The sequence below is a fragment of the Lissotriton helveticus genome, chromosome 11 (assembly GCF_964261635.1).
Source record: "Lissotriton helveticus chromosome 11, aLisHel1.1, whole genome shotgun sequence".
In the NCBI taxonomy this organism is placed as follows: Eukaryota; Metazoa; Chordata; class Amphibia; order Caudata; family Salamandridae; genus Lissotriton; species Lissotriton helveticus.
This window is the reverse complement of record NC_136072.1, coordinates 162,507,358-162,531,074: the sequence shown is the minus strand read 5'-3', so window position 1 is coordinate 162,531,074 and position 23,717 is coordinate 162,507,358. Positions and strand designations below refer to the sequence as shown.

Genomic DNA, 23,717 nt, shown 5'->3' with positions numbered 1-23,717 from the left:
GCCAGACTTTGATTGATAAGGTTTCAAGGCAATAGCTGAAAGAGATTGGTTGAATAAAGTCAATGGTTGAAAAGGGCAGAACCACAGCCCCCTCTATGTATATTGTAAGTAACAGGTCTGATTGATACTGAACTGTAAAAACCCACACCTAATAAAATAAAACACTGGTGCACCATGCTTTTATGTGCATCTGTTACACTTCTAAATATAAAATATAGGAGCATTTGAAAACCAGTGTTTTTTTCATACAGAAAAGCTTAGGAGCAGCATTTGTGCCTATAGATATATTACATTTCTGCCTGTCAACATAATTTGGGCTCCATCCCATAATGTACAGTAACTTTCAGACTGTGAATAGCATCAGAGGAGCACATTTCTATCTCTAATAAGTTGTCTGTCTGATATTAAATAGCACATGAGCATCCTGCCTTTATAGAAAGGTGTCAAGTGTCTGATATAAGATAGCCTAGGTGGATGGAACTTTCATAAAGACGTTTTAGCTTTCAGAAGTAAGCAGCTCCAAGGCACAAGTCCTTTCTGTATAACTACTATCCCATGTTGGATACTGAACAACGCAGGGGGTCACATGTCTAATATCAACAAGTAGTACTGTACTTTTTTTTAATGTGGGTTGTGGCAGTATACAAATAAGTTTCATTTCAACAACCACACCAGTATACAAGACACAAAGGGTAGCATTTCTGTGTGTATTTAAGGTAACCTTTATATGTGCATTTAACTCGTTTGGATACTACACAAACACATTTTGAATTCGTCAGCCAACTTCCATTGAAAACCAACTATGATAAAGGGGACCTGAAGTGAAACTGTCAACATATATTAATATTTAATGCTCCGTAGACTGGACAGCGACAGTGAAGTCCTAGGACCCTGAGGGAGGCTGGTGGGACGTCACGTTACCTATGCAGGATGGGCCCACCTGCATCCAGCAAGGATGAGTACTGCTCCTGGAGTGGTCAACGTGCGACTCTGGCAGCCATGACAGACTAGATGAAGGAACATAATACTGGGGAGAGTTAGTTGCATTTCTCAAGGGAAGCCAATCACATGCCTTGTCACATTGATTCCAGCTATGTAGAAGTTTGGACATTTAAAAATCAGGAAGTCATTGTCAGAATCCCTGCCCTCACCGCAGCAGGCTCCTCGGGGTCCAGCGCCAGTGGCTAATCAAGGCAGAAATTCATTGGTCATTTGGGAAGCGGAGGATGTAAAGCTCAGTTTAATGAATGGCATTAACCCCCCTTTCCAAGGACTTTCCGCCGTCAAGATCTCTATAAACCTCTGCTCTATTAATGGCGTTTAGTGTCTACGTAAATCATTTATTTTAGAAATTTGAGGAGGGAAAACGAAATTACATAAGCACAAGCATTGCAATTATGCTAATTTAAAATGTGCATTTGGTTGTATTCAGGGCAGATAAATTCAGATAAAAAAAAAAACGTAATACCCGATCTGGAAGGCAATACACTATAGCATGTTTTAGAGAACAGCAACGTGCAGAGGCATGTACAGTTCGTGTAAGTGAAACTGGTACAGCGAGCCTCTATCAGCACGGTACAGAAAATAACTATGAGAATTAAAGCTAGGTTGCTGGCCACGTTTCTGGCAGGGAGCTCATTTGCAAGGCTGAAACAAATTTGAAGTGCTTGAGCCAGAATTAAAGTAAAGTAAACACATTAGTTAAGCCCTGATTTGTTAACAATGACAACATAATGCTGTGACCCGCCAACCAAAATGGTTTTTGAAAAGCGAGCAGAATGATGAATTAGCGTACCTCTGCTTGTCATCACGTGCAGGCACAGAAAGAAACCAAAGGAAACAGATGAGTCTAGATTTAAATCACTTAAATGCAGGATAGTCCAGGACAGTTTTGGAAAGCCAGGGTCAGCTGCTGGCACCTCTGTCTCTTAGGAAAGGGGGAGGGGCTGCTATTGTTTCCTACTCAGCCCCCTGCAAACACCTCAAAGAGTTACACAACGAAACAAGTGATCAAAGTCCACCTAATTAATCACACCCACAACGAATACCAACACCCAATACGAAGCCAATCGTAAGCAATGTGGACTGCAACTCAGGAAGCAGCTTCCTTCCGTCATAAGAAGATTGAAGAGACTAAGGCTGCTCCTAAAAAAAATCACCAAAAGATTTACAAAACTATGGAGCTGACTAGCAGTGAAGTGGGTGTCTCAATTGATTATCAAACATAAAGTGGGCTTATTTTAAAGTCGCCCTTTTTCAAAGAACCTAAGTTTTCCTCTAAGAAATTTTACATGATCTGTGTAAGTGAAATTTGAGGACAGCGTAGAAGCGAGCAAAATGAGGAATTGCAGGGGAATCGAGTGTGCATTTCCCATTCCCTATTAGTTCCTAATTTCCCTGGGCTCTCGATGTTAACATGTAATGTATGTTAAGCAAATATTGTCTCTGCCAATCAAAGGGCTGACACTCGCTAGTGAATACCAGCAATTTTAACTCCGTCTGTTTCTTACACGAGAATGCCTAGATGACCGGGGGTAGAGCAGTTAGCTTGCCTATGTTTGGGGAGATTAATGGGATGGGTGCTAACATTTGTAATGCTCGCATGATAAGCGGTAACATCTACTGAGTACAGTAAGTAGCATGGCCAGGGAGCCCAAGAGCAAGAAAGGAAACAGGCACCTCTTGACAGCTGTCTGAATGAGACCAGCATGCCGCGCAGCCGTGAAAGAGATAACACGGCAACGCGGCCGTGAAACGCGCTCTGTGGAGGAGGGGGGGGGCAGTTGCTCGATGACCGGGGTAGAGCAGTTAGCTTGCCTACGTTTGGGGAGAATAATGGGATGGCAAGCGCTGTTCTAGCTCGACCTAAAAAACGGACGGATGGGAGGAAACTAGCATATGGGGTGTGAGCGAGCGAAACATAATTGCTGTAAGAGGGGGAGCAGGAAGTGAGGCCAAACGCGCGCTGGCGAAAGCAGTCTGCTGCTTTCAAGTCGATGCCAGATACCAGCTTCGGGCTTGAATGCCTCACATGCACTGGCCATAAACCGCATTCCAGAGGTCTTTGGTAGACCTTTCTTTTCTCCTTACTATAATCTCGCATAGCGATTGCTTACGCAATAGCTAGGCGAGACCTAAAAATGACTACAATGGCCTAAAAAATTGCCTTTAACAGCCTATCCTCCATGGACGTTTGTTCTGGCAGAATTCCCACACCTGGCCCAATTGTAGTAGCAGAACAGCTGAGTGACAACTTACTGGCATGTAGCCAGAAGCTATATATATCCTGAGTAGCTTGGAAGGATAGTAATTATTTCAATTACATCTTTTGTGTTTCATGGGCCAATTTTGTGAAAGCATCAAATTTGGCATTTACACCTGACACCTAGGGAAAACAAGGCATAATGAAGAAACAATAAGCCTAATTAAAATGATGACATTCAAGAGAAAGAATGGTGGCAATGTGATCTTAATGACAAATCTAGCCAGAACCATACTCTCATTGAAGCAGTATTCCATTAACAGCAAGACTAATCACAGCCAAAAAGAGATTCAATCACATTACGTTAATTCTAATTGACCTCCTGTAGCTTCTACTAGAGGACAGAATAAAATTCAAAAACTGCTCCATAACTCACAAAGGAAACCACCAGACAAGACACAATTATCTGGCCAATGTCTTGAACTTCTGTGGTGCTTCCAGAGATTTTAGAAGCAAAACCGCATTAAACGGCATTACTAACGCCATCTCAGGTCATTCACAAGGGCAGCAATAAGACAGTGGAACTCTACCATCCTGAGACAACCACCAGACTTACACCCCTTTAGAGCTTTAAAAACTTTCCTATTCAAAAGGCTCTTTGATTAAGATATATCTAGAACTGTACATCTGTAACTACTGTTGAATCAACCTGCCCGCTTGTTCTCTTGCTTCCTTAACTAACCTTCCATCCCGCACACTACTGGTATGGTAGATCCAATGACACCCAGGTATAGCAGTACAAAGAAAGAAAAGGAGATCTAGCATTTGTACAATTCAACGACATTCAAGTAGTACATTTAAATTACTGAAATCACCATACAAACTCAAAGCTGGTCACACTCTGAAGCAAAGTGGCCCAACCACTTTCCCCAAACCCGCCCATGTTTGTGGGGTCAACCTCTGGGTTCATAGACTGTTCGTTCTTGTTGCACACACCAGTCCACACCTCGCCGCCATCCCGACAGGTGGGGGAAGTAGGGGACATCCATCTAGCAGCAATGTCATGTTTGGCAACCAGGAGGGCCGTACCCAAGAACGACTGTTCAGCTGTTATGCATTGAGATCCCTAAAAGACACCAAGCAGTATCAACAAAGGGGAGAGGGGAACATCCCAACCAAGGACCATACCATGTGGTAAAAATCTGCTTGAACTATTCCGCATCAGGGGCAGGATCAGGACGGAGGCCCACCGGGTGCATTAGGTTCAGGGAGAGATAGGTGTAGTAAAGATAATATCTCAGGAAAAGCTGTAATTGAGTGGAGAAAGTGAGCTCCCTATGGGCCATTAGTGCATCCCTTCAGTCTTCAATGGGACACAACCAGCATTCCCACTGGTTTTGGAGATGATGCAGTGTACTAGTTGTGTTGATTATCAAGGTATGATAAATTTGGAAGAGGCCGCCATGGCCTAGGTCACTCATACTGAGTTTGGCTTCAAGGGTACTAAATTCCAGCAGGGTATCGGTTCCAGGACATAAGTGTGGGGAGCATGTCGGAGTTGAAGATGTTTATAAAATTGGGTGTGTGAAAGCGTCTTGGTGGCTTGGAGAACTTTTAAAGAATGTATGCATATCCCACATCAAACATCGCCCAACTGGGTAATACCAATAAAGTCACAGTTCTTAAAACCATAAAGCATGGCCACCTCCTTCGGCCTAGAACCATGCCAGAGATGTGTTTGTTGTGTGAGCTTGGCATCCCATTGTACATGTTTTAAGTACTGCTCTCAAAGCCAGGAACACCATTCTTGTCACCTAAGGCATGGAGGTAGGAACTGGGAAGCCATAGAGCATGGCTTGTAGGCAACGGAAACCCAACAAAGACCGCTCCAATCAATAAGCAAGGTCGGACCATCCCCCATTAAACTAATCATGAATGACAAGGAGGTGAGAAGTCAAATAATAAAAGGAAAGGTTGGTCATTTCCAGCCTACTATTGTAGAGCCCTCATTGGCATTGTGTGAAAGCAAGAAGAGGTGGAGACCCATCCCATAGAAATGCTGTGACTGTACCCTCTAGGGGTCGAACCACATCCACGGCAAGTGAAGTGGTAAATTCTGAAAAAAGTACAGATATATTGGTAGAATCATCATCTTGTATAAAGCTATACATCCTATGACATTTAAAGAGAGGGATTGCCACCCAATAATGTAAGATTTGGCCTTTCCAACCAGGGGTTGAAGATTAAGGGTCCAAGTGTGTTCAGGCTGCAACATAATGTCTGAATATCTGAAACTAAACTGACGAGGAGGAATATTAGTCTGCTAATCAAAGCAGTCTCTAGATGAGGCCCGGGGAACCAGCAGGGATTTGGAGTGATTCGTTTTGAGACCTGAGGTGGACTCAAAGCATCTCAGGAGATGATGGTAACAATAACCACTCGTGGCAAGGTCAGCAAGGTGTAGAAGGGAGTCTGCAAACAGAGCTACGCGATCTTCCAGTCCAACATCCCACTTCCATCCCTCCAACTGGGCATCAATTGCGAGCATAAAGAGGAGTGAGGAGAGGGGGCAACCCTGTTTTGTCCCTCACCCTATGAGGAAAGTTGTAGAGAGGACTCCCTTAATCTGGACTCGAGCAGTGGGGTTGGAGTAAAGAGCTTGAACCATACCACGAAATCGAGGTCCGATGCCAACGTGAATCAACACTAGTTAAAGGCAACCCCAGTCCACCGTATTGAAGGTCTTTTCAAAACCAATAAAAAGTAAAGCTAGATAATGTGGCAGTTGAGGAATGTGAGCCACGGCTACGTGGAGCTGTCGGAGGCAATGCCTTGTACTATGTGTCCGCAAGAAAGGACTTGCCTGAGACAGGTAGCCAGCATGGTGGCAAAGATTTTAACCTCTCTATTAAGGAGGGATATTGGCCAATAGTGCAATGATGTAGAGGGTGGTTGTGTTTTAGGGATCTCCACTATAGCGGTTGAGTCCAGTTCCGGAGGAAAGGCGCCAAACACCTCCTTAAAAAGGGACAGAAGGTGGGGAATTAGAGTCTCGCATATTGTAGTATAATATCCCGTAGGGAAGCCTTCGGGTCCGGGAGTTCTCCCCGGAGCCGTTTCAGGCAGCGCTTCATTAACATCCTCAGCTGTAAAGGGTCCGTCTAGCATGCAGGTTTCAGTGAGGGATAGGCGAGGAAGAAGGGGGACGGCGTCAAGGAAGTGGTTAGGAAAGACCATGTCACTCCCCGCAGGAGCGGTATACAAGTTTTCGTAATAGCGAGCGAATGAACGAACAAGAGCTTGTGCAATCTCTGAGAGCGTGTGACATGGGTGACTACCTTGATCAATTTCAGGTATGATTCTGTTCAGCTGTTGATGAAAGGCTAATCAATACAACAGTTTACGATTTTTGTCCCCCATCCATAAATCCTGACTTTTGCGGCCCACCGAAGGTGTTTGGAGGTTTCGAGTGAATGGTGACATATTTCTTCATGAAGGAGACTCAGTTGTCGGGAGATACTCTCCTGGGGATCTGACGTGAGGTGCTGTTCCAAGCGAAGGGTGAGTACCTTCCAGTTCAGTAATATTAGAGGAGTGAGCACACTCCTGTACTCTAATAAGTCCCTTAGCAAAGCCCTGAATGGCCACTTTGCTAGCAATGCATAAGGTGCCTACCATAGCGATCGAACCCTCCTTGCTGCGGAAGTAAGACTGGAATTCAGCACTAGGAGTTTGAACGAAAGCCCTATCCTGGAGAAAGCAGGCATTAAGACACCACATAGGGCGATGGCCGTACTTGGGGGGGGGGGGGATCCAAGATGAAGAAGAAGAGAGGAATTGTCTGAAATCCCACAAGGAAGAATTTGTATTTGTGAAATAACTCAGCAATCTGTAGCAGGTATAAAGACAACGTCTATCCGCAAGTGTTTATGACAGGCCTCTGAGGTGTGAGTTAATTGACAATGTCTCAGGTGCCATGCTCTTCAGTCGCCACAAGGGCAAAGAAAGGCAATCCAGTCTGCAAGGAGACGCACCCTGGCACGCCTTGGGTTGGTAGGGGGCGCAGTGGTATTAAGCTCTGGGTTGGGCACTGCATTAAAGTCGCCTTCAATCAATGTGAGACCCGGTGGAAGGCTCAAGTGGAGCTTGCCGAGATCTCTGAGGCAAACGCCAAGGGATGCAGGCGGTGCATAGTCATTCACTAAACTAATAGCCTGGCCCTCCAGTGTCCCTGTCAGGGCAGGGAAGCAGCCATGAGAGTTGTATGTTTAGTGGGAAACAGAAAAGGGGAAGGAACATCACAGTCGGATAGCAACTCCTCGAGACCCAAGGATATATCCTGTGTGGAAAACCCTATCACAGCCCTTACGTGCCATAAAGGGGAAACAATCTCCCATAGGGTGGGTTTCTTGAAGTAAGAGTACCTGAGGGATATGTCGGTGCGCAAAAGTGAGAACCGTGGTATGTTTCACACAGTCTAGAAGACCGCTAATATTCAAAGAACTTACTCGGAAGGTCATTGCTATGGGGGATGGGTGTGATAGTGTGAAATGGAAATTATATGAAAAGGGTCTATTGTGGCACAGCTGCAGAGCAGGGAGTATGGTGACAAAGCATTATAAGAAGTCATGACTGAAAAGGCGCTGTTGTATCTATTGCGTAGGTGTGTGTCAAAGCCTAAGAAAGAAAACAAAGAATAAACACACATACAATACATATTGAAGAACTGAAACAGTCAACGTGTGACCGTTCCCCATACTATTAATACCAACTGCCATCAGTCATTATCTTGAGTCTGATGTAAAGTATCATGCAAAACAAGATGCCATGAAAGAAGGTAGCTGTGAAAGTACTTAAATCAGATGGCTAGGAAATAAACAGGATGAAGACCTCCGGTTAATCTACCGAAATAAATCATACAATCAAGATTGTCAGGAAAATAATAGATATACAGTTAAACTAATAGAATATATGACCTTCCCAACTATACAGTAGCATATGGGCAAGCCTTGTTTTTGGCAGTTAAGACAATTAATACATACACTGCATGAATCTGGATTTGGCCATATGATCTCAGGTTTAAATACAGCAGGATTCTCAGCTTTTCATTCTTCTGGGTTCAATAGTATGAGTGCTACTGAGTTTGGTAACAAACATTATCAGTGTGATGAAGCAAAAGGCCAATATGTCCCCTTGGGTGAATAGGAATTGTACAGACACCTGCCATGTTACAATAGTGAAGATTTAATGAGATGGTATGGTTTGAGAAGAAATTGCTCTCTGATCCTGACTGTACAAAACATTTTACCATTTATGGGTGTGCTTTCAAAATTTTGGCAAAGGTCTATAATTCTGAGACTCTATTCACACAGTTTATAAAAAGAACTCATGATACAAGTCTTAGGTAGAACAGAGTATTATTCGTATAAATTAGGACTGAATATGTTACCCAATGAAAATGAGACACCAAAAATAAAAGACACGATGTTGAGATCTCTGAGAAAGGCAACCCAGATGCACCAAGATGAAGTTAAATATTCAGCTGAATGCACATATGCTTTGCTGCAGATCCCTTTAAAAACACTACAGAATACTTTGGAGTTGAATCAAGACATGAAAACCTATTTATGCTGCTGTGTGCATGGGGAAAGAGTGCCAGGGGTGTGAATTTCACTGAAAAAAGTTTACATATATATATATATATATATATATATACTTCACATCAAAGTTGTGGCTATCAAAATTAAGAAAAAGTGACATTTCTCACCTGTGCAGCATACTGTTCAGCTAAGTCTTTTTCAAGGCTTGAATCGCAGTTACAGTTTTGCTGTCTCACTCGGTCCAGCTTTAGCTCTAACTCCTTCTGCTCCTCTTGCAATTCTTCCATTTCGTGTGCATGCTCTGCCTGCAACGTGTCAAGCTCATGCTCTAAATTCTGTTGCTCTGTTGTCAGTTCTTTAGTAATTTTGCGACTGCTCAGCATGTCAACTTCCTGTTAAGAAAATGTTAAATTACTACAGGCCTAAACACTCTATGATAATATACTACGTAATAATAGATTAAGAAACGTACAATTTTACAAATATAAATTAAGAAAACAAGAATATCACGGACAATTTAAAAAGTATTTTAATATGTGTGGTCTATATTCTCATATTAATTCTTCTCACTGGTGCTCCTGCCACCAGGGTCTCTCAGTTACCAATCCTGCCATGAGCTCCCAAGAAAATTGGAAGTTGGGAGACAAGGAGCTATACTAAAATAAATTACTTATCCTAAACCCTACTACCTCCAGGACATTTCTCTTGCATACTGCCAAATAGTGGAGATGACCAAAAACCATCTGAAGAGGTTTCTACAAACGAAGGCAGTAGATTAAGCAGGCAACATGCAGTTTCCCATGACTCTGAACATGGTTGACCTATTTATATCATTAAGTAAGCGCACTAGCGAGAATGCCTCCCATGAATGTAAACTTCTGGGCATGTATATCGTAAACATCATGAATTGACTTAACTTTAACCCCTTCGGCGCTTATGACGAGCTCAGCTCGTCATGAGGCACAGTGGAGCTGTGTGCTGGAGTGTGAGGCAGTGTGCGCCCACCCCCCTCCTATTTGAAAAGGCTCCCTTGAGCTAACGAGCTGACGAGCTCTGGTTGATGCACTTGCGCAGACTTGAGAAGACTTTGGGCAGCATCTCCAGCACCCCCAAAAAAGTGTTGCTCTCTACTGAGGAAGGACAATTATCCTGAAACACGTGTCTAGAGATACACAGCACTGGCTGCACCAACAAGGGTGATAAACTAAAGCCGGACACCGAAGAAAATGTTATCATACACTGCATTTATTATGATGCATCGGGGCAAACTGAGTGCTGGAGTGTGAGGCAGTGTGCGCCCCCCTATACAATTCAACAGTGTCGGGAAAGAAATGAAATATGTGGATTATAGTGTGAGGTAACAAGAAGAGTCTTCTTAGTTGAAAAAACAGCTAGCAATGCAGTCAAACTCAACAATGGATTGAGAACCAGCTGCCTCTGGTGATGAAGAAGCATTGCCAACTGGAACAAGCATTTACAATGCAATAGGTCTCACAATAACGAGATTTTGAGCTATTGGCATTTTAAACAGCAATGCCTTCATAATATTAAAAGGCATTGTCATTTACAATACCAATAGGTCAAACTTTGGCAAAAGCGAGACCTATTGTATTGCAGAGCGCAGTGTCCTGTGAAGCGGGCGCCGCGCTCACCATTAAAGTAACAAAACAAAAAAAACAAAAATGAAAGAGCGAGGTGTCCCTGATGCAGGCGACGCGCTCAGCATTAAAGTACGTTCTGAGACCCGGCCCTATACCCAGATCAGCCGCAACTGCCTGGGGAGGCATAGAGGACACCTTACAGCACCCGGAGCGGTCTCTTCACGAGGCCCCGGCTTCCCAGGCCTCGCCAACAACTTTTGCGGCCTAGTCCCTGGGAAGCGGCAGGCCTGGCTCAGCCAATTCGTGTCGACCACATTCACCCCCACCTGCCCTACGCTTTGCCACGAGCTGCAGCCCGCCGGCATAGACGTGACTATTCAACTCCTACTCCCGGCCTGTGCTAAGTGGGGTCTGACGGTGTACGGACACCATTGGTGTGGGCTTCGAGAGGTGAGACACTCTCGGCGTCGCCATCTGTCCACCCAGAGGATACCACCCAGAGCAGGTCACTCATTGGTCCCAGGTGAGCTTGAGTCTGAGGGGGAATATGTACTGCGAGGGGCCCCCTACTGTTTGATGTGCATGATCTGCTGAGAATGGAACACAACCACCCCTGGGGAGTTTGCCTCATCACACTTTGAGATTGATTTTGCTTTGGCCCTGGTGCTGAAGTGCGCTGCTCCAGACTTTCCTACTCTGGGACCTGGACTGTCAGACTGCTGCACACCAGCTCGGCGCTGGACGGGTGTGGCCTGGACCCCACCAATATTGAAGGTCTTTCTCCGGGGCTCCCAGCCGCCATCACGGGCCCCTCCTGCTCGGGGGGAACGGGACTTAGCTGGTCTGTGCTTTGCAGGACCTCATGGCCGCGTCCTACATCTGCAGGAGGGTACCTTCAGTGACTACTCAGTGGGCCATCAGCAAGGCAGGTTCGCAGCAGAGTCACCCTATACACCCGGTGGGGCTCTTTGTAACCTGACCTCACACCGGCACTAGAGCGTGGCCACCGTTAGAGGTGGTCGCCGAGGGAGGGACCTGGCCTCCTGCGGAAGCGGCCCGGCTAGGTTTGGGTGCGGCTTGTGGGAGCGCCATGTGTTCCCTGCTCTTTCCCTGGTTGGCTTTCCCTGCAGGAGACTCTAGCTTCAGTGGTGTTTGGGTCACAGCACCACCAGGAGTTGCGAGAGCTTTGCGATTGAGGCTGGACACGTGGACTGCAGGAACTGTCCAACTCGACGACCAGCTTGGTGGGTCCTGGATCAGAGCCCTCATTTGACCACTTGGCTACACATCTAGCTTGCCGGACGAGGCTAAAGGTTTGGAGCTTTTTTGTAGTGTGCCTGCTTCGTTTGGCCCTCCACATCACCAGTCTGGGCTATGACCTCCACCCGGGCCAAGACGGACAAATATTTAAGGGACTCTAAACCTGACATAACATTGAAAGGCCTCTTCTCTCGCGCCTCCATAGCAGGGGTCCTCCGCGATGGCCCTCTCATCTCAAGGTGCCGCTGCCACATAACCGCCGGGGGGTGCGCAGGAGGAGCCGGTGACGGGCGCCTTCCTTGAGTCCCTCTTCACGAAGCTTCGGGAGGATCTGCAGACAGTGAAGCGTGATCTAACTGCCGAAATTAAAGATTTCCCTAGGGACGTTGATAGTATTATGGAACGGGAGGCCATCCTTGAAGATAAAGGAGATAACAGGGACTCAGAACGTTCTACTCTGCAACAAGAAGTCATCAGCATCCACAAGCAGCAGGTAGATCTCCAGACACAACTTGAGGACCCTGAGAACCGTTCTCAGAGACATAACATTAGAATTCGAGGAGTTGGTACCAACGCTGAAGCAGGAGACATCTTTGCGTATGTGAGGGGTCTCTTTAATGATGTTCAGGGGAACCCACCAGAATCCGACATGAAGATTGACAGAGCTCACCGGGTGGGGCCTCCCAGGTCTGGCAAGGTGGCTGCGGCTGACATTCTAGTCTGCATCCAGGATTTCAGTACAAAGGAGGAGATCCTTCGTAAGGCCAGAACCATGCCCACTTACCTACCAGGACCAAACTCCTACTTTATACCAGGACCTTGCTGCGATCACCTTACAGAAGTGCCGATTTTTCCGACCTATCACAGCCTCCCTTCGCCGGCACGATATTTCATCTTCTTGAGGCCACCCGTTCCGAAGAATTTCTCCGTCGCGATGGGAAACAATACCAGCTTTGCTCCCTATCGGGAGCCAGCCGGTTTCTTGGAGTCACCATCCCGGAGGAGGAAAAAGAGACCCGCAGCTCGGTTTCGGCCCCAGGAGCATCGCCATTGGAATGGCAACAGCAGCGGCGCAGTCGACGCCACAAAAAGCCGGACCCTACAGACATTACTTTGGGACAGAGGGCTGTTCTGAAATCCCTTCCGGAGGCTCTGGCAAAGACTCATTCATCGTGAACACATGGAGGGCTGCCTGTTCTCCATTTCATTAGATAGCAAAGTCACTCCACTAGCTTATCTTAGTCCTTTTGCAAAAAGAACCAAACTTGGAAACTAGCCAATCCGGCATCAGCCCCTCCTAGAACCTTTCCCACAGAGAGGCAAACCCTCATATTTTCGTAGCACAAGTGACAATAAGTATGCCATAACGGGAGGAGCCAAGCAGCCGTCTGCAATGGTCGCATAGTCGCTCGGCTCCGCGAGTTCCTTGGCCCCACACGACTATCCTGCCGAATATCCTGCCCCAAAGTGCCCTCCTTTGTCTCTGGAGTGAAAGCGAACACCTACCGTCTGCTTCTGGAGCGTCTACGTGCCGCCGATCGTGAGAAATCTCCCCGTCTGCTTTGCGGCCCGTGTGATGGTGGGACCGGGACGTTGATTAGGCGGGGCCTCTGGCCTCGGCCGCAGCATCGACGGCCGTCAAGGGTGGAGCATCGCCTCGCCGGTGGGGGCCGATGTTCTGAACGACCGCTGCCAGCGGCACCGACACGAACTGATCGACGCGGACCCTCGTAGGACAGAGTGGCGGCGTGGGATCGGAGGGGGCGCTTGACTCCTGCCCCCTCCCCAACGTTTGTTGCCCAGGCATAACCGGAGATCGCTCTGATATAGGTGGGCGACTCCCGGGGCCCGGCGGGACTTTAGCCTTTTGGTGGCACTCCTTTCTGGACCCTGCCCCACAATTTGTTTGTCCTGGAGATGCATCCTGCGGTGTCCCCACGGTGCGGCCCGCTCCCTGGATCTGTGCAGGGGACCGGCGCCGATCGGCTCAAGATGGCGGCTGGCGCCTTTCTTCGCGGCTCACGTCCGGGCCGGGCGGCTGTTGCAGAGATGGGGCAGGGATGCCCGCATCGCACGACGGAGTTCGCACCCCGAGATGTGTTGGCTGCCTTGACGACTTTGCAGGAGACTGTTGATTGCTACGCCCGAGTTCTGGGTACAGGACTGGACGCCATCGCTGTTTCGCTACCTATGTCGACCAGGGTCCTACTACGGGAGTCGGCCGCTGACCATGCTGCTGCCTCTGTGGGGAAGGCTTTGGTTCCTCGGAGGCTCCTCGGAACGCCTGGTGCCCGGACTTCTTTGCCCGTGCTGGCCGTCTTGATCGTCTGTATGACTTCGTCCTCGGGGCACATGTTTGACTGGCGGCTGGGAGTGGAGCGCTGTTTTCCGTCTTGGACTGGCCCCGGGGGTTCGCGGCCATGGCCGGACTGTTTGACTTTCTCCTTCTGGATGCTGTTCTTTTGTGTCAGCTTTTGGAAGTCCATGGGCCCGGCGCTGTGGTTGCCTTATCGTTATTGTCTGTATTTGGGTGGCTTTGAATTATTATGCTTTTTTATGGCCTTGTTCCGTCCGGGCCCGCCTATCCTGTTCGAACCTTCGAGACTGTGCTTCCCATTGCTTATTGATAGACCTTCAGGCAGTATTCTTATCCGACAGGGTCAGGGCTGAAGTGGCCTGTCCTCTATTTGCTTTATTATTGACGGGCGATGTCGTGGATATTTGTGATTGCTATTTCTTTGTTCCTGTACCCAGGCTCTATTGATCTTCTTTGTGGTATTGACTCCATTTTGGGATTTTCGTAGTGTTGGGGTGCAGGGCGGGGCCGAGCGGCGCACTGGGGGTCCTCCTCCATTTCTCTCTTTTTCTTTTTGTTTTCTTTCTTTTCTATCTTTCTATATTTCGGGTTCTATTAGGGCGACAGGCACGCGGCTGGGGGGTAGGCCATGACCTTCTGCGGGTGTGCAGGGTGGGGGGTTGCGGGTGGGGCGTATGTTTGTGTTCGTTACTATGGCCCTTTAGTCTTTCTTTTTCTCAGTTGTCGTCGTTGCCTGTGTTTCTTGCGGTGTGTATGGCGCTGAAGGGTGGGTTTGGACCTGTTGTATGCTGGGGCTGTGCCTTTGCTTCTCCTGTTATGTATATTTTGTCCCTGGGGGCCCCTCTCATTGTATAGACACTGTTTCATCTATCCTGATTGACGCACTATCGTGGGAATGCGTGTGACTGCGTGACGCTTCTTTTTGCTCCTTATTAGTAAAATGAACCTTTCATATCCTTACTCGAGCTGCTATGCCGCATCCGAATTCTGTATTGTTACTGTATTATCCTGTGCCTTGAATTGTTGCCACGATGCTTATTGCTTGCAATGTTTTGACTTTACTAGCGGCCGGCCGCGATGGTTGTAGGCCCATCTCTTTACTCTGATTTGCTACAAATAAAGGTTCGAAAGAAAAAAAAAAAAAAAAAAAAAGTATGCCATAACGATAAGGTAAGCCTCTCTGGGGAGGAGGGAGGGTCGCATGTGAATCTATGAAAGATACCAATTCTGGATAACTGAAGTTATAGGTAAGTAACTCGTTTTCTTATCCAGTATTGGGGTATCTTTCATAGATTCACACGCTTAGAATCAGAGTAGCTAGCAGTAAATAATACTTATATAGTGGATGGTGGGTATCATAAGAGGTTCAAGAGATACCATGTCAAACCATTGCAAAATATGTATGTATGTATGTATAAACAAACCTATTTTGTGAGGAAGAGCAAGTCATAAACATACACAAGAATGATTGTATACAATAAAGACTTTGCATAATATCAGAAACAAAATATTTTGCCATCAGGCTTACCTTATCTAAAGAGGTTTCGTAGTACTGCTTGTCCAACTGCTGACTCAGCTTCTGTTGCCAGATCCAGGCAATAATGCAGAGTGAAAGTATGCACACTCTTCCAGGTTGCAGCTCGGCAAAACTTGTCCAAAGACACACCAGCAAATAATGCTGTAGATGAGGACATAGCCCCGGTAGAATGAGCTTTAGGCTAGCTTGACAATGGATGGCCTGCCTTGCAATGGCAGAATTGAATGGCGGATGCAATCCACTTTGAGATAGTACCTTTTGATACAGCTGAGCCTGGCTTGGGTCCACCATACGAGAGAAATAATTGATCAGATTTTCTGATGGGCACAGTCCGAGATATGTAGAATTTCAAGCATCTTTTGACATACAAGGTATGTAATAACTTCTCCGCTGCTGTAGTCGGATTAGGAAAGAATGTTCACAATATTACCGGCTCATTGAGATGAAATGAAGTAGGAACCTTGGGTATAAATGTGGGATTCGTCGGCAGGAGGACATAATCATTAGCAAATTTCAAATATGGTTGCCTTATAGTAAACACCTGTATTTCACTCACTCGTCGGGAAGAGGTGAGTGCCAACAGAAGAGCCGTCTTCCACGAGAGATACTTGATATCCGCTTTATGAATGGGTTCAAATGGATGTTTCATCAGTTGCTGTAGAACCAGATTTAATCTCCATTCCGGAGGAGGAGCTCTAATCGGTGGGAAAGTTCTGAAAAGTCCCTTCAGGAACTGCTTAATGAGACGATTGGAACAAAGTGATGCCATCCCAGAAGATCTTTTGTATGTAGAAATAGTGGCTAAATGCAGCTTAACCGATGCAAACGTTAGACCAGACTTTGAAAGTGACAACAGATAAGGCAGAACCTTATCGGGAGAACATTCCAAAGATGCAAGCTGTTGTTAGAAAACCAGCAACAAAATCTCTTCCATTTTAAGGCATAGGTCCGCAATGTAGAAGGGGCTCTTGCTTTATTCAGAATGTCTCTGCATTCTTGAGGTAAGTCTACATCCCTGAAATCTGTGAGTCCAGGAACCAAGCATGGAGTTGCAGTTGAGCTGGGCAAGGATGCAGAATCTGTCCTTTGCTCATTGTTAGGAGATCCGGCAGTATCGGAGGGCGGAATGGCCTGCACTTGGAGAGAAGGAGAAGCTCTGTGAACCAGTGCTGACGTGGCCACCGGTGCAATCAGAATCATGCAGCATGGTTCCTTCTTCATCTTGTGTAGAAGCCTCGGGATCAGAGGAACAGGAGGGAATGCGTAGGCAAAGATGCCCATCCATCTCATCCCCTTCTCCGGTTCCCAACTTGCGAAGAAAAAGCACTTCCGATTGTCTTTGGTGGCAAAGAGATCCAGATTTGGCTTGCCCCCCTTTTGAAAGACATTGTCCAGTATTGTTTGATCCAGCTCCCATTCGTGACACAATTTCTTTGCCCTGCTGAGGGAATCTGCCCAGGCATTTTGGACTCCTGGAAGATGTTCCACTTTGATTGTGTTATTGTGCCGGAGAAGCCACTTCCAGATGCTTTGAGCTTCCTGGGACAGAATGTGAGACCTTGTACCACCCTGCTTGTTTAGGTAATGCATGCAAGTGGTGTTGTGGGCTCTGATGAGAACTGTAGATCCTCGGAGACGAGGTAGAAACAACTGCAGGGCCAGTGAAATTGCTCGAAGCTCCAGAAAGTTGATGTGCATTTTTGCCATTGCGGAGGGCCACTTCCCTTTTTCGCTTAGATCTTGAAGATGCGCACCCCAACCTTCCAGGGAAGCATCTGTTGTGATGATATAATCTGGAACTGGAGGCTGAAAAGTGAGCCCTACTGAGACATTCTTGAAACACCTCCACCAAGAAAGCGTTTCTTTCATAACTGGAGTTACTTGAACCATTTTTTTTTTTTGTCAAATAATTTTTATTGCAGAGCAACATAAACACACATCGAGGCTACCAACAGTGTGAGAAGGTACAGAAGCATTGGGTCCTGAGCAGTAGTAAAAATGTGGGAAAACACAGCCATTCAGCCCTCATCCCGGAGGCAGGGCGGCGTGAATGTTCAGAGTAATTTACCATGTACAGTGCTGTTAACATCTCCAACAACGGTCAGTGTCCTTAGTCGTCTGCTTTTATGATGTTGTCGTCCTCTGTGGGTAAAGTAGCCCTGGTGTACTAGTGTAGTGATAGGTAGTGACATGTAACAACAACCCCCCACTAATCTACAACTCCCAATCCCCCCCACCCTCTGCGGTGCCAGCGCCTGCGTGTGGTGCAACTATAAGCACTCTCGATCTGGGAATCCGGATCAGTCGTGGTTAACTGCGTGTGTGAAATCCCTGGTAGTGACGTGGGCCCTTTTATTGTGGTTGGGGCCGATCCATGCTCTCCCCCTCCACCTCCTCCTCCTCTACAGTGCTATCCCTGAGGGCTTGTACTAGTGTTTCCCAGGCCATCGCTGTATCCCGCGCCTTATCATCTGAGTGACGGCGGGCCAATTGATAACGGATTGTGCTCTCCGCAGTGGCCCACTTCAAGAATTCATGCAGCCATCTCCTGTGAGTTGGTCCCACCCTTGATTTCCAGCTTTTTGTCAATTCCCTTTTGGCAAGGAGTAAACCCATGTCTATGAACTTGCTGGACAACTTGTTTTTTTTGGTGTGGGGGAACCAGTGCAGTATAGTGACAGCATTGTCATAGAGTAGCTCCCTGTCTGTGATCGCGTTCAGGGTCTCCCCAATGGTGGTCCAGTAGTCTTGGAGCGCGGGACATCCCCTCAGCATGTGTACTAAGTCAGCACCTATGTGATTGCATCTGGGGCAAGCCGCGTCAGCTACGTGAAAGTATGCAGTGATTTTTTGCGGGGTGAGGTAGGCCCTGTGAATGATGTATAGGTGTATGAGCTGAAAACGCGCATTCCTAGTGCTCTTCCTAGCTCTACCCACTAGCTGCGCCCATGTCGTGTCCGGGATGTCTAATTGCAGGTCCTCCTCCCATTTAGTCTTAAGTGACGTAAGAGGCAGCAGTGTTTCGGAAAGCATTCTGCGGTAAAGGCATGTAACGGCTTTAAACGTACCCGCCGCCATCATCGTGTATTGGCACGCTAGTGACGTCGTGGGTTCCGACAGAGCTCCTCCCCAGTGCCTCTGCATGGCTCCTACCACTGCTGCGTGTAATAAATAGTCACCTCTGGGGAGGTCGTACCGCTCTTGTAGAGTCTGGTATGGGGAAAGCACTCCGTCCTCGTATAAATCGCCCAGCATCTGGAGCCCTGCTTCTTCCCAAAGGCGTAACCCCGACCAGTCACCGCCATGCGGTAGAGCCGTCACCATGCCTAATGGGATTTCAGGGGCATACGGGTGACCAGGCCCGACCCGCCTCTGGGCGCGATTCCAGCATTGTCGGAATGTTCGTTCCTCCTGAGAGAGTCCCCTCAAGATCAACTTCTGTTGTAGAGTGATATACGCCAGGATATGGCGAGGGGTGCCCCCTTCCCTGTCCTGCTCCGGTCCCCGATAGACCCTCGCCACCTCCTGCGTAAAGCACTGCAGCTGTCCCGCCAAGTAGTACAACTCAAAATCCGGGACTGCTAGTCCCCCCTCGTCTCTAGGGCGGGTCAGCGTCGCTAGCGCGATCCTACGTCTACCCGTGCCCCACAGGAAGGACACTAATATAGTCTTCAGGTGTTTGAAGGTGGACCCTGGTATCCACACGGGGAGGGTTCGGAAGTAGTAGAGCAGTCTCGGCAGGACAATCATTTTCAGGAGTGCCACTCGGCCGGCCATCGAGAGGGGCAAGGTGGCCCAGAAGGATATACAACCCTTCAGGGCACGGATACATCGGCCAATATTACCGTCTAGGAGGTCAACCGGGTCGTGATAAATGTTGACTCCCAGGTAGCTCAAACAGCGGGGTTCCCACCGCAGGCGTGAACGGAGTGTAGGGCTATCCGCCCCCCTCCGGAGTGGGAAAAGACATGTTGGAGTTACTTGAACCATGTCGTCGAATGAACCTGAAATCTGGAGCCACTGATTGTCCAGCTCCTCTTGAATTGGCCTCATCTTTAGTCGAGCGTGAGGCACTAACAGAATTGCTGACGACAAAATTCCCAGAAAAGATTTGATCATTCTCACTGAAGCAAACATTTTTTAGGAGGTCCGATGCCAGAGAGAGAATGCGGATAGTCTGTCTGTGGACAAGAATGCCTTGTCTTGAACAGTGTCTAATTTTGCTCCCAGAAATTGTATCAATTGAGAAGGATAGAGGCTTGACTTTTGGGCGTTTAACAAGAGGCCCAGAGAATGAAATGTTTGCAGGCACTTTGTTGTTGCAAGAGAAGCCTGGCGAAAGGATGGAGCCTTTATCAGCCAGTCGTCCAGATATGGGAATAGTTGGATGCCTTGCAGCCTGAGATGAGCAGCTACCTGAGCTAGAAATTTGGTAAAGACTCTTGGAGCGGAACGCAGGCCAAATGGAAGGACCTTGAATTGGAAATGTGCACCTGCCATCGTGAATCTCAGAAATTTTCGATGTTTGGGGTGAATAGGGATATGAAAATATGCATCCTGGAGATCCAAGGTTGTCATGAAATCTGCATGGTCCAGAAGCTGAAGAATTTCCTGAATTGTCACCATGCGAAAGGATTTCTTTTGTAGGTATTTGTTCAGCATTCGTAAGTCTAAGATCGGCCTCCAATCCCGAGACTTTTTCTTTATCAGGAAAAAGCGAGAGTAGAATCCCTTTCCTGTTTGAGAGTGAGAAACTCTTTCTATCGCCCCTTTTGACAGCATAGATTTTACTTCCTTCCTGAGCAGAGAAAGCTGTGGTGGATTTTTCTTCGGAGGTGGATGAGGAGGGGGAAATTTGGTGAACTCCAGGGTGTGTCCAAATTTTATGATATCTAATACCCACTTGTCTTTGGTTATTTTCATCCAATTGTTGAAATGTTGGGAAATAATAGGAATTTTGTATGCTTGAGGCATGTCTGGTGCAGGTGCAATAGGAATGTCACTGCCTTCTGGCAGAGTCTCTGCCCTGGGGTTGACGCTTCTTCCCTATAGGCGGCAGTTGGAGGGTTTCTGTAGGCTTGTTGTCGTTGGTAGGAGTATCTGTATCGACCCTGGTTCCCTTGCTGGTATTTCTGGTAACCTCCCCGAAAGGAATAGGAACCTCTGCCTTTTACTCCTCGAAAGGGTGTCTTCCAATATTGCAGGGAACCCAATGACCTTGCGGTATCGGTGTCCTTTTTTATATCCTGTAGTGCATCGTCAATATGCTTGCCGAACAAGAGATCGACATCATAAGGCATGTCCAGGATTTCCGTCTGGATCGCTGGGCGAAAATTTGTTGCTTTAAGCCAGCCCCGTCTTCTAAGTGTAGCCGCTTCTGCTAGTTGTCGGAATCCAAGAGACGCAATATCCATAAAGATATCTATGATTTCGGAAGCGGCCCTCTCAGCCTCCATGAGAACTTTCCTTGCCTCCATCTTCTGATCTGGCAGATCTTCTATATATGGCGAGATGTCCGACCACAATTGACGGTCATGTCTGCTTAGAATGGCCAAACAGTTTGTAGCCCGAACAGTAGCGCCTGCCATTGTGGTAAAGCGTTTGCCTATATTGTCCAGGCACCTTCCATCCTTGTCAGGAGGAGCTGCTATTGGAGCTGAAGGGTTCCTTGATTTTCTTTGTGCTGCCTGAGATATAACAGAGTCTGCTTTAGTGTGGCCTGAAAGGCAGGCTGGTGCATCCTCCGGTGCTTTATACTTTTTGTCAACCCTGGGGAGGATTGATGGAACGGAGAATGGAGTTTGCATGATTTGTATTCCCTCTTTCCAAATATGATCAATTATGGGAACAGATCTTGTAGACTTCCTGTTTTGGTCTTTAAAATCATATAAGAAGCACTCCGTCTTCTGTACGGCATGTTTAGGTGGAACCTAGCAGAAGCCCTTTCCATATGGCATGGAATCCCCCTATGTCCTCAGGAGGAGAGTCTGCAGCTGGAGGAATCGGTGAAGCTGGAGCCGAAATTAGATATTCATCCCATTCGTCTACGGTAGTGGGCGAATTAGGAATTTCTTCAGCCTCAGCCGCTGTGTCCCCGTCATCATCCTGTAGCGGCTGTGAAAGCAACGACACCTGGGGCTCAGCAACAGGTGTTGCAGGTGTCACAGGTTGCATTTGCACAGAAGGCTGTTGTGGAGGTGGAGCTGGAGAAAAGCAATTGTTGTAGTCCTTCAGCATTGCCGTAAAGTCCTGAAGCAGGGAAGCAGGCATTTGAACCACTGGCTCTTGATGGAAAACCTCTTGTGGCGCTCTCAATGACTCACATGGCTCGTAATATTCTTCTTCTTCATCATCGTCTTGATATTTTATCCTAAGTTGTGAAGGATCATGTGCCTGTCCGTAGGGGTCATTATCATCTTCAGATTCTTCCAAGTAATGGCTTGGAGGTAAAGGTGAAATATGTGAAACATCATGAAAAAACTGTCTGGAAGACGACAATTTAGAGCTCAAAACAGGCGTAAATTGTAAAGGTGTAGGTTTTTTACACTTCAGAGTGGCAGAAATATATGTCGATGGTGATTCATATTCTGCTGAAATGGCTGTAATAGACGGCATCGCTGACATTGTAATCATAGTCGTCGTCGACGGAAAAGACCTCGTCGACGATGTGGTCGTCGACGTCATGGTTGAAGTTGTCGTCGACGGTGGACTCGTCGATGAGGGCATGATCATCGTCGATGGTGAGATCGTCGATGGTAATTTCGGCGACGGCGGGCTCGTCGACGACTTCGTCGATGGCACGCTCGTCAACGGAACATGAAGTATCGTCGACGGGGTACTCGTCGACGACGGGATAACAGTCGTCGACTGCGGAGGCATCGTCAACGGGATCTTCGAAGACGAAGCCGGTGTCGACATGATGCGGGTCATCAACGGCGCAGGGACACTCGTTGTCGACGGTATACTTTTCTTCGACGCTGAAGATCTACTCACCTTCTGTGGTGATTTTCTCATTGACGACGTTGTTTTACTCGTCGACGGGGGATCCTGAAGAGATTTTGAGGTAGTTTTCCGAGAAACCTTCACCTTATCTCTGGATTTCACCTCAGAAGAGACTTTCTCTTTTTTTGAGGCAGAGTGACCCACCTCAGAAGAGGATGTTTTCAAGGTCTTACTGAGCTTTTCAGGAGGATCTCCAGATCTATCCCTCTTCTTGGAAATGGGGGTGGATGCCTGAGGACTAATACTGCCTTCACCTTCAGAAACCACTCCAGATGATGCCTTCAACTTCTCCAACCAAACCAGCAGGCGTTCTTCCCTATCCTTTAAGGTCTTGGCAGGAAAGGTTCTACAGATCCTGCAGTCCTTGACCTTGTGTGCTGGGTAGAGGCAATAAATACACTCTTTATGAGGGTCTTCAAAGTGCAGCCTCTTCTTCCCACAAGTAGAACAGGCCAAAAACAAACTCTTTTTGGAATCAGACATATTTCTTCAAAGAAGTAAAACTTTTTGAGAAAAAAACTGAGCAGAGCTCAGAGAGACTCCCTAACACATGAGGTGCGGTAGAAAATCTGAGGGGTTGCCTCTCTGTGGGGAAGGTTCTAGGAGGGGCTGATGCCCGATTGGCTGGTTTCCAAGTTTGGTTATTTTTGCAAAAGGACTAAGATAGGCTAGTGTAGTGACTTTGCAATCTTCTGTAGCCTATGGTGTAATGTTATTATTACCATGATGTATATATTTTATTGTACCACAAGACTCCCACCTCGTCGGCGGGGATGATTCTAAGCATGTGAATCTATGAAAGATATCCCAATACTGGATAAGTACGCTCTCTCACTTCCCTTTGTAGTAGTAATTATACAAGAACTTTGGAAAGAGACTCACGAAATAAGAAAGTTTACTAAATGAGGATTATTTGGTGAGAATGATGGCTGGCAAGGAAATATCATAAAGCTCGACAATTTAGCAGGACAGAGATAGCATCTAGCTCAAGTAGTGGCTGGTGAGTTTTGAAAGTGGTGAGTAAAGTAGTGAGAAGTAAATGTTGCTCATAACTTGGAAACGGAGTGCGAGCCGGACTAACCCAAGGACAGTTTTTTTTAAGGGGGGGGGGGGGAGAGGGGGTGTGCGTCTCCGCCAACAACATTTTGAAAAATAAAATGAACTGGTCATTTTACAGCACATTTTAGTAATTAAAAGT

The 23,717-nt window shown here is 47.2% G+C and overlaps 1 protein-coding gene across 1 annotated transcript in view; it reads right to left on the bottom strand.

Moving 5' to 3' along the window:
- Positions 1-23,717, bottom strand: part of SKIL (SKI like proto-oncogene) — a 237,947-nt gene that overhangs the window by 36,258 nt on the left and 177,972 nt on the right. Inside the window, exon 6 of the mRNA XM_078666184.1 lies at positions 8,970-9,194. Within this exon, the coding sequence (XP_078522310.1) occupies positions 8,970-9,194 (225 nt within the window). The remainder of the gene's footprint in view (positions 1-8,969; positions 9,195-23,717) is intronic.